The sequence below is a fragment of the Carcharodon carcharias genome, chromosome 7 (assembly GCF_017639515.1).
Source record: "Carcharodon carcharias isolate sCarCar2 chromosome 7, sCarCar2.pri, whole genome shotgun sequence".
In the NCBI taxonomy this organism is placed as follows: domain Eukaryota; kingdom Metazoa; phylum Chordata; class Chondrichthyes; order Lamniformes; family Lamnidae; genus Carcharodon; species Carcharodon carcharias.
Genome location: NC_054473.1, coordinates 125,229,966 through 125,241,068, shown reverse-complemented (window position 1 = coordinate 125,241,068; position 11,103 = coordinate 125,229,966). Strand labels below are relative to the sequence as shown.

The 11,103-nt window shown below is 39.3% G+C and overlaps 1 protein-coding gene across 1 annotated transcript in view; it reads right to left on the bottom strand.

Moving 5' to 3' along the window:
• Nucleotides 1–2,388: 2,388 nt before the first annotated feature.
• Nucleotides 2,389–11,103, bottom strand: part of nup93 (nucleoporin 93) — a 121,371-nt gene continuing 112,656 nt past the window's right edge. The window contains exons 18-22 of the mRNA XM_041192384.1: nucleotides 8,543–8,661; nucleotides 5,505–5,622; nucleotides 4,786–4,869; nucleotides 3,640–3,768; nucleotides 2,389–2,618 (exon numbers count right to left, since the gene is read on the bottom strand). Of these exons, the coding sequence (XP_041048318.1) occupies nucleotides 2,508–2,618; nucleotides 3,640–3,768; nucleotides 4,786–4,869; nucleotides 5,505–5,622; nucleotides 8,543–8,661 (561 nt within the window). The 3' untranslated portion in view covers nucleotides 2,389–2,507. The remainder of the gene's footprint in view (nucleotides 2,619–3,639; nucleotides 3,769–4,785; nucleotides 4,870–5,504; nucleotides 5,623–8,542; nucleotides 8,662–11,103) is intronic.

The window sequence follows — 11,103 nt, the reverse complement described above, 5'->3', positions numbered from 1 at the left end:
GAGGAGCAGTTTGTGGAGTAGCAGGGGGAATGCAGGAAGGGACTAGGATATATGGAAACATTTACCCCAGAGGAAGAGGGGAGCCACAACCTTTAATAATGTGAATTCTGCTGAACAAGGAGAAGACAATCAATTTATTATTTCTGACTAGCTTCTTAAAAGTAAAAAGTTTATTATTATTAAGCAGCTTATTATTTTACATAAGATTGAATGTAATGGACTTTTGTTTTGACAGGAAGGGTAGAGGAAGTGAAGATAGCGCAGAAAGAAATAGGCGATTTAAAGATTTTCAAGTAAACGGCATAATTATTTGCCGGCACACAAATTGCTTGATGCAATGCACATCTAGCCTTCCTGAACACCTTGCTACAGATCTCAAAACGCTGCTCCACGCAGTTATCATTTTATGATTTCCATCTACACTATATTGCACTTCAACTGATCAAGTGCTGCTGGCCTTTCCTCTTGTCCATTTTAGCTCATTCCCACCAGACTGAAAGGAGGCCAATAACGAAAGCCACTGCAACAATCTCCAATTTTTCTACCCTGTGTAAGAAACCTGGCTTCTGTTCACTTTCCTCTTTATAAAAATTGAGATGGGTAATTGCAGCCTTGAAATTGTGGTCTATTGCTCTCTAAAGAAGGGATTCATTGTGTCAATTTACACTCTGCAGACATGTTGCCAATTTTTCTTTTTAAAATAAATTGTCCAATTGCGTAAATAGAACATAGTGATTTCCACTTACCCATCTGTCGTGATCCACGGATTATTTTCAAAGCGATAGATCTTGCATTGAAGACAGTGGTATGACGCAACCCTGGTGTTGTGAAATAGCCGGATCGTAGCAGTTGCTTTTTACCGGCCTGATTCACAACACCAGCTGCTGCACCAATACCGAGTTCTGACTGACAGTGGCACATCAGCCAGCCAGCTTGGCATTTCTGTGAATCTCTTCCAAGGTTGCTATAAAACTGAGTTATATAATGTACAATTTATGCAATTAAAATTCATCTGCTCATTTAAAAAACAGCAAAGGACTTTCTCTAAAGTTCTAACATTACAAACACTTTCCTGTAAATACCTAAAATACACCAGCATAATTAAAGATAAAAGCCGTGTTCAGTTAAAAGTCTTTAGCTTGTGAGATCCAGCTCACAGCTTGTTTTAATGGTCTCCAACACCAGTTCTGTTTTACGTAGGCTTTCCTCTTATCTTGAAAGGTTCAAAGCAAGTAATTTGTAATGATACTAAATAGAAAAATCTCCTTGCCAGATAACTTACTTAGATAAACTTATATAAGTTAATACAGTGAGTTACTGCACTGTACAAGTCAGCAAAATTCCAGGTTTGATTTCCAGCTCGAGTTTGTGGAATCTGGGTGAAGCCCTGGTAGATGCAAAATTGTTCTTGGTACCATAGCTTGGAGGGTGGAGGCATGGGCAGATTAGTCATGCTTTCTACTCCTATTGTCTACCTAGTGACTCCTGCTATAGGGGCACAATAGAATAAGGTGACTTGTGAGTCCTCACACAATGAGCTCCCAAATTCCATTATCCCAACAGCAAAGTACATTGCTAAAGGTGGTGGAAGGGATTGGTGCCAAGCTCCAAATGGCCATTCTTATGCAGTTCGCATCTAAACATAAATATAATAGTGACATTAAGACTGTTCCTCTCCAACCAGAGAGGAAATGAGGAGAAATCTTTTTTAGTATTTTGTTTTTGCATTGAGTTATGATTCTCCAGAATGCACTATGGAAAGGGTGGTTCAAAGGAATTGGATATACATTTGAATAATAAGAATTTGTCAGGTCATGGGGAATATGCAGGGGATTGGGACTAATTTGATAACTTACAAATTGCTGAATAGGCATGAGGGGCTGAATGGCTTCTTTGCGTGCCAAAAGATTCTTTGAGCAGAAATGATATTCAATTGCACCATTGCACTTTACATCAATAAGTCAAGCTGTAATTCCTAAAGAAAATCTGCTCTCAACACAAGGCAGATTAATACACGTGAAACTTTGGTGTAGAGAAACATCAGCGAGTCCATTTGACAGCAAAGTAATTTCATATCCAACTTACCCAAGGAGGCTATTTATTTATTTTTAATATAGCCAGAACTGCAGTGACCAGTTTTGATGAACAAATTCTATGGTAGATAACGCCATTTCTTTCTCCTAACAATTGGCCACAGTTAATTGTCACACAAGAAGCACTCACAACAGATGAGGACCTATCTGGGGAACATTTTTGTTGTTGTGTGTAATTCAATAAAATGAATCACAGCCTCTTTATTTACATTATTGCAATACCAAAGTTCAAAGAACAGATCTGTGATTTCCCCCTTATTTGACCTCTAGGGATTCAAATGAATAAAGACAAGCATTAAGCAGGAAAGATAATTTTATTTCCAATTTGAAAAATACAAAAAGAATTCTGAATATAAAAATCTATTACTACACCACTGGATTACCGCTCCAGTGGGTAAACTCCCCACAACTTTGTCAGTTCATGAGGACCTCCATCTGCACCAGGCGTGCATTAGTGTCGCCAGCCATCCTATATGGTATCATTCCAGCAAATGTTATCAGGGCACGTGCCTGGCTTCTGAGTTGCTGCAAAGAAACCCAACAAAAAAAAAAGTTAGAGATACTCCGTCAAGGCATCGGCAAAAAGGGCTTCTAAATGAAACAAGCAGCTGCTACAAGATGGGCTTCTAAAGATATTGCAAACACAGTTAACAGATTCAATTAAAAGGAAGTTTTACAATTCACAAAAATTAAATGTGCAGCACCATAGCAAGAATTGTTTATAAGCTGTTATTTCTTGTGTTCTCTTAAAATGACATTTAACCTGCTCTCTGCTTCCCTGTGTTGGTATGCAAGCACCAATGGGCTGCTGGATTTGTGGTACATGTTCCACACACATTGCCAATCTGAGCTGTGGAAAGATACCAAACAGAGGTGTATACGCACATAAAAGGTCAAAATCAACCGGGGCACTCCTGTACTTTCTCCTAAGAGTGATTAGAAGCCTGGGAAAGGTGATTGTTCTCCTTCGCACTAAGGAATGATGCATGGTTTTGGACAGGGAGAAAGGAATGAAACATTTAATTTTGAAAACACAACCCTAAGTTTGTTTTCTGTAATCTAGACAAACATTGAAGGCAACAATATAGTCAGGTGAAGTTTTGTATGAATCCGACATCTGGCAAAAAAATTGCATGCACAGAATAACACCACTATTTGCAATTTTTATGCATTAAAATATATTTTTCATATATTATATAAAAACATATTATTTAAGATTTCTTAAAATTATTTCAATTTTGCACATATTGTGAATCTATTCTCTGAGTGCCCAACATCAACTTTATTCTTTGGATCTACAAATTCTGTTCAATTGCTAACTTTGTCTCACCAAAATTTCAGCCTCCATCCAGTTCTTTTGTGAATCATTAAGCTTACAAAAGCATATGCTATAACCCATATGAAAGCTAAAGTTTGACAGCTTTCCATTACATCATTTAAGGTTTTCTGATTATTCATTAATCAGTTGACCCAATTTAGCATGTTTCAACAGCTCAAATAGACAGTAAAGTCTCTAACAACAACATGTTGCCAAATGTAATCTTACCGAGTCTCTATCCTCCATCACACGCTGAGGTCTGGCTGGGGTGACTGGGCTTGTGCCCTTCAATCTCTTATATTGGGTGAACAGAATATTCATGGTGGCAAGCAGCACTTCAGACAAGTTGTGTCTAATCTGTGTAGAACAGATTTGTTCATTAGTATTGCCATTAGTTACTGCCCAATCTCCCCTTATCTCCTGTCTCTTGGGCAAGTAGACTAGACAGATGACAATGGCAGACACTCCAGATTTTCTTGCAAGCAAAAATCTTTCGTTTTCCATAATGGAAATAATACTGGACATTAAAATGGTAAAAGCTTTCTCACATCCACAGACTATTTTAATGGCCGACCTTGATTGAGAGCTTGTTGTAACACTAGAAGTAGTGGATCAAAAGAATTGAAGAGTGAGCTAAAAAGCTCTTTACCATAGAGTGCTACAGCACAGAAATATGTCATTCATCCTATCCGCAACAGTTTTTGGAAGAGCTATCCAATTACCCTTTTACCCTACCCTTTTCCCCCATTGCTGTGCAACTTGTTCCCCAAGTATTTATCTAATTTCCTTTCGAACATTATTAAATTTGCTTCCGCCATCCTTTCAGACATTCTGCCAAACAGGATAATGCTTCTTTTTTAAAAAACTGCCCTTAGTGTATATTTTGATTATATTAAATATCCACCACTCGATTCCAACCTCTGAAGAAAGGCCCCTTCAGTAACAATTTAATTTTTCCCCAAACAGCTGTTGATTTCCGAGAGGAAAGCCTAAATTTATTCTGTACAGGGACCTTATAGCTAGCAGTCTGAATAATTTCATCCTGGATTTAGATGTGTGCCTCAAAACAGAATGCAAAGCAGGCTAACCCGTGCTACTCAGTCACAATTATTGCAACCTTTTTAATACTCTAGTCATCAGAAGTAAGGTGGAGTCTCTGAGACAGAAAGGAATATAATTAAAATCTACGCTATGTTAAATTTTCCATCTTTTCAAAGTAGCACATAGAGTGCTATAGAAATTTGACCTTTGAATTTACTGTACTAGAAGCCTCTGGAATTATACACTCAATGACAGGCCACAATTTTCACACCTTATGAAGGAACATGCATAATTATATTAAAGCAAGCAATCCCCAGTTAGAAAGCTTCTTACCTCATCACTGAAATTTCTGAAAGCTGCCACTCTCTCCTCAACACTCTCCTGACTGAGAGGCACAAGTTTCAGTCTCTCCATTACCTATGTGGGAAAAGGAGGCAATACAATTAGGCAGACCATCAAGAACTTTAAAAATCAAATAAAATAATGTTGATTTTTAATTGAGAGGCTTGGAGGAAGGCCCATAGTACAGGACATTTGAGACTGAAATTAGTGGTTAGGAAGATCAGATAATCAAGTAATGGTTAAATGTTGCCAAGCTTGCGTTTTAAATGCCTGATAATTATAAGAGGAAAGGAAGATCAATTTAGAACAAAAATAGGCCCATCAAGTTATCCTGATCAACATTACAGAAAATGTAACTTTAAACTTGACAGCATGACAGTTTGTTGAATTGACCAGTACTTAAAGAGCAGCAAGTTACTGCTGTCCTCCTTAGAGTGCTGTTGAAACTACTCCCTAACCAATGTTTGCACCACTGTCTTGGGACAGAAACAGCTCCTCAAGATAAAGCTTTAGACATGACAGGAACCAGATTGGTTTAGTGAAGGGGAAGAAAAAAAGAAATAGTTGCATTTATTTTATATGATCTTCTTCACAATCACCAGGCATTTGCAACACTTTATAGCCAAATGAAGTACTTTTTGAAATGTAGTCCCTGTTGTAACGTAGGAATGTTTACCATCATTTAATGAAGTGAAAACATAATAACTTACATCAATTGCTCTGTCAATATTGCCAGAATGGTATTCATCAAAAAAGGTAATTAGGTCCAGCAAAAGGTAGAAAGTGCTGTCAACTGATTTTTCTGCAGCAACTCCCCGATTTCGATACCTGCCCACAAAAGCAAAATGTTATCCTAAGGAACCGTTGTCTGGATGTTAGTGACACTGATTTCTTTATTTCATGGATCACTCCTATGCTGTCAATGCCATCTTATCTTGTTTAAATTCTCCAAGGATTCCTTGCCTCTAATAGCAACAACTTATATTTATATAATACTTTTAACATTGACCCCGGGTACTTCAAAGGAGATTTCTAAAATATAAACAGTGAGCCACATAAGGAGATATTAGGACCGAAGCTGGTCAAAGAGGCAGGTTTTAAGGAACGCCTTAGAGGAGGAAAGAGAGGCAGAGAGATTTATGAAGGGAATTCCAGAATTCCTGATGGCACAGCCACCAATAGAGGAGTAGTTAAAATAAGGGACACTCAAGAATGCAGAATTGGAGGATCATAGGTAGCTTGGAGGGTTGTGGGACTGGAGGAGATCAGAGATAGGGCAAGGCAAGCCCATGGTGGGATTTGAGAGAACCGATGACACTTTTAAAATCTTGCTTGACTGAGAGCTAATGTAGGTCAGGGAGCAAAGGGGTGATGGGTAAATGGGGCTTGGTACAAGTTAGTACACCCGCAACAGAGTTATGGATGAACTCAATTTTACAGAGAGCATAATGTGGAAGGCTGGCCATCAGCATGTTGAAATAATCAAGTCTACGGGTAACCAAAAGATGGATGAGAGTTTTAATAGCAGATACACAGATGGAACGGTGGAATTGGATTATGTTACGGAGGCAAAAGCTAGCAGTTTTAGCGATGGTAAGGAAATGTGCCCAGCAGCTCATTGAGATTACATTCAAATCAGCCATGATCTTATTGAATGACGCAGCAGGCTCGAGGGGACGAGTGGCCTACTCCTGCTCCTAATTCATATGTTTGTATATATGTTCCAGGTCAAATGACACAAAGGTTGCAAAGTCTGGTTCAGCCTCAGACAGTTGTTCTGGAGAGGGATGGAGTCAGAACTAAAGACAATTTTGGTATGGTTGGAGGAAACATTTGCTCATCTAGTACTGGATGTCAGATAACCAGTCTGTCAATTTAGAGACAGAGGAGAGGTCAAGAGAGGTGGTGATGAGGTAAAATTTGGTATCAATAGTAGAGATGAAGGAAGTGATGCCGTGTTTTCAGACGACATTGCCAAGGGGCAGCATGTCCATAAGAAATAAGAGTGGGCCAAGGGTTGATCTTTGGGCACACCAGAGTCAAGGAGGTGGGAGTTGGAAATTATTGCAAATGATTCTCTGGTTACAACTTCATGTTTAAAAGTGGAACTAGTGCAGTCCTACCCAGCTGGATGAAGATGGAGAGGCACTGGAGGAGGATGGTATGGTCAAATGTCAAAGGCTGCAGATAGGTTGAAAAGGACAAGGAAAAGATAGTTTGCTTTTGTCACTGTTACATAGGATGTCATTTGTGACTTTGATAAGAGCCATTTTTGTGGTGTGGTGAGGCATAAAACCTGATTGGAGAGATTCAAACATGGAATTCCAGGAAAAATGGGCAATGATCTGGGAGAAGGTAACCATTCAAGGACTTGAGGGGAAAGGGAGATTGGAGACTGGATGGTAGTTTACAAAGACAAAATAGTCTCAAGGCTTGGTAACTTCCTACAACCATCATATATCTCTCCGTCCTTCTGTTCCTCCGACTCTGGCCTCTCCTGCCAAGCAGCCATACTTTCAGACATTCAGACTTCTACTCTAGAAATTTTTTCCACTAAATTCTTCTGCCTCATGTTCCTTTAAGGCCTATCATTAACCCACGTTTCTAACCAAGCCTTTGATTGCTCTAATATCTCTTCCTTTGGTTCAGAGTCTTTTTTCCCCTCTTGTATCTCAGAAGTGTCTCAATCTGTAGGTATTTATCCAACTTAAAGGAAAAGATGTTTTCATCCTGCTGGCCTCTGTCCACCTTCCAAAATTTAGATTGTCCAAAATGGCATGGCCTGCTTCTACTCCAGCATACCCACCAATGCAGGTCATGACAAGTTCCATCATTTCCAACAAATCAATTTCAGGATTCTTATTTTCAAATTTCCCCACCAGTTAACTTCACCCAGAGTGGAATCCAACCCATCCCCTCCACCGCCATACCTCACTTATTGCACCCTCCACTCCATCACTGGGGGCTGATCTATCAGTTAATAAAAATAACAAACCTGGATTTACATAGTGCCTTTTACAACCTCTTACAGCCAATTAAGTATTTTTTGGCGCATAGTCACTGTTGTAATGTAGGACACAGAGACAATTGCACATAGCTAGACCCCACGCACAGCAATGTGAACAATAGGCTCCTAGTCTCTTGAAGTATCTCCTAAAACTATTTTATGCTTTGTGTCACAAAACTATTGGAGATGTTTTCCTTTATGCAATGAACACATTAATGGCCTATATTTTCTGCATGACACAGAAATAGTTCAATATCCCAACAATCACTGATATGAACTGTTTGAAAAATGACAATCGCTAATACGTAATTTACTGGTATCTTTCAAGATCCAGAATTATTTGGCAATTAGCTTCACCACCAAGCCAATATATAGTATCCAAGCAGTGCATTTTACTGAACGTTTCACTTGCTCTAAAGGCGTCTATATTGATGAGTCACAAAAACAATGTGACATTTCCTTCTAGTCACCTTGTTTTTAAAAAATATCCATTCTTAGCCATTTTAAATCAGATAAGTTTTAAACAGCTGAAAACTCAGTTCAAATTATGCTTATGAGCTGCTTGAGATAATTAAACCCAACTGAACAAACATGCAATGCATTTTCAATGGGACTACTGAGTGTGAGTTATGACGCATTGGTAAATAATTAACAGCCCATTTTTAAATAAGGCATTTTCCATTACCTCAATATAGGAGTTAAGATAAAGGCAAAACCACTGGCAGAACCTACAGCTCTTACCTCTCAGCTACTGAAAGTGCCATGTTTTTCAATCGTTCTTTGTTAGACTGGGGTGCACTGATTTGTGGTATCACAGGACTCAACAGTTTGTTCATCAGCTCCAGGACCTTGTCTGGGTTCTGCAGAGGGTTCGTTAATGAAGTATTAGCATACCAATTAAAATATTCTGTACATACAAAATCTTGATACATGTTTCTGCACTATAGATCGATCAGGTTTTCTGAGCTGTATCTGCCACAGAGATAAATTTCCTGCACGGAAAATAAAATACAAGGGCTTAGATTATCTACATTGTTGTGATGATGTGGAATTATGAGGTTTCCAATCTTGAGATTAGAGCCACAGACTCGAATGGCTTACATAATTGTGCCTCATAGCTTTCATTGGAACTTTAGATATCATGGGGTGTATTTTCACTTCTACTGCCTAGTTGAAATTAGGGACAGAAGTCTGGCTGCCCTCTTTCATTTCCATTGATCAGTGAAGATCAATCAGGCCATCCACTGTTGCTTTCTACTTGATGCAGGTGAAAATTCTCTCACATCAGTCATAGTTCATCATTTTGAAAACAAAAGTCTACAGAGTTTACACTAACATCCCTTACAATAGCAAAAGAAGAATTTGGATGTAAACTGCTGGCATTGATGGATAAAGTGACCCCAGGAACTAAGACATTCTTTACTGGCTGAGCAGCAAAATGGTTTCAGAATTACGATTTTTAATTTTATTTCCCATTTCCTTGGGCGTCTCATCGTTTGACATTTGTAAAGTGAGAAGGAGAGAGAGCAAACTGGCCTCGGGTTTCTTGACATCAGTTAGAAAGAGGTGCAAGGATGATTTATGATAATTCTCCCATCTTGTGGGAGTATCTGGCCTCTGCTCTACCATCCCACAAGTCACATGGAAGATTGTGAGCTGGGTGAGTGGACGAGTGCAGACACAAAACTACATTCCACTATCCTTTGGCACACTGCATTGGGCTCCAACAGATTCTGCTGTTCAAGTAGGACTGACATGTACTTAACAACCTCCTGGGTCCTACTGCAGAAACGTAAAGCATGCTTTCAAGGAGGGAGGGAGGCAGAAAACAGGAAACTATAGGCCAGTTAGCTTGATGCCTGTTGTGGGGAGGGTGTCAGAATCGATCATTAAGAAGGTTATAACTAGGCACTTATAAAAACTCAAGGTAATCAGGAGGAGTTGGCATGGTTTTGTGAAAGAGAAATTATGTTTAACCAATTTATTGGAGTTCTTCGAAGGAGTAACACGCGCTGTGGATAAAGGGAAGCCTGTAGATATACTGTGCTTGGATTTCCAGAAGGCATTTGATAAGGTGCCACATCAAAGGTTATTGCAGAAAATAAAAGCTCATGGTATAGGGGGTAACATTAGCATGGATAGAAGATTGGCTAGCTGGCAGAAAACAGAGTATGCATAAATGGGCCTTTTTCTGATTGGCAGGATGTGATGAGTGGAGTCCCAAAGGGGTCTGTACTGGGCCTCAAATTTTTACAACGTACATCAATGGCTTAGATGAGGGGAGTGAAGGCATGGTAGCTAAATTTTCAGATGACACAAAGATAGGTTGCAGATGCATATAGATAGGTTGAGTGGGTGGGCAAAAATCTGGCAGATGGAGTATAATGTGGAAAATTGTGAAGCTGTTCACTTTGACAGGAAGAATAAAAAGTCAGAGTATTACTTAAATAGAGAACGACTGCAGAATTCCGAGGTGCAGAGGGATCTAGGTGTTCTCACGCATGAGTCACAAAAAGTTAGTTTGCAGGAACAGCACGTAATCAAGGCACCTAATGGAATGTTACCCTTTATTACGAGAGGCATTGAATATAAAAGTAAGGGCATTATACTTCAGCTATACAGGGCACTGGTGAGACCACATCTTGAATACTGTGTGTAGTTTTGGTCTCCTTATTTATGGTAGGATGTAAATGCATTGGAGGCAGTTGAGAGGAGGTTTACGAGATTGATACCTGGAAAGAGTGGGTTGTCTTATGAGAAAAAGTTGGACAGACTGGGCTTGTTTCCATTGAGTTTAGAAGAGTGAGGGGTGACTTGATTGAAGTATAAAAGATCCTGAACAGTCTTGACAAGGAAAGGAAGTCTCCTCTAGTGCGTGAATCTAGAACTAGGAGGCAGGGATCAACTTTTTAGGACAGAGATGAGGAGAAATTTTTTCTCAGCGTGGTGCGACTTTGCAACACACTGCCTCAGAAGGTCGTGGAGGTGGGGTCATTGAATGTATTTAAGGTGGGGGCAGATAGATTCTTATTAGACATGGGAATCAAAGGTTATCGTGGGTAGATGGGGATGTGGGATATGAAACACAAACCGATCAACCATGATCTTATTGAATGACGGAGCAGGCTCAAGGGGTTGAATGATCGACTTCTGCTTGTTTTTGTGTATTCTCATTTCATTATAAGACACAAAGAAGGATTGCAGACATCTGTAACCAACTGAAAAGGCCCTCATTATAGTAACGTGTTCTGATTCACTGAAATTGTGGACTCAGTACTTTAATACTTTAATAAAGCTATAGG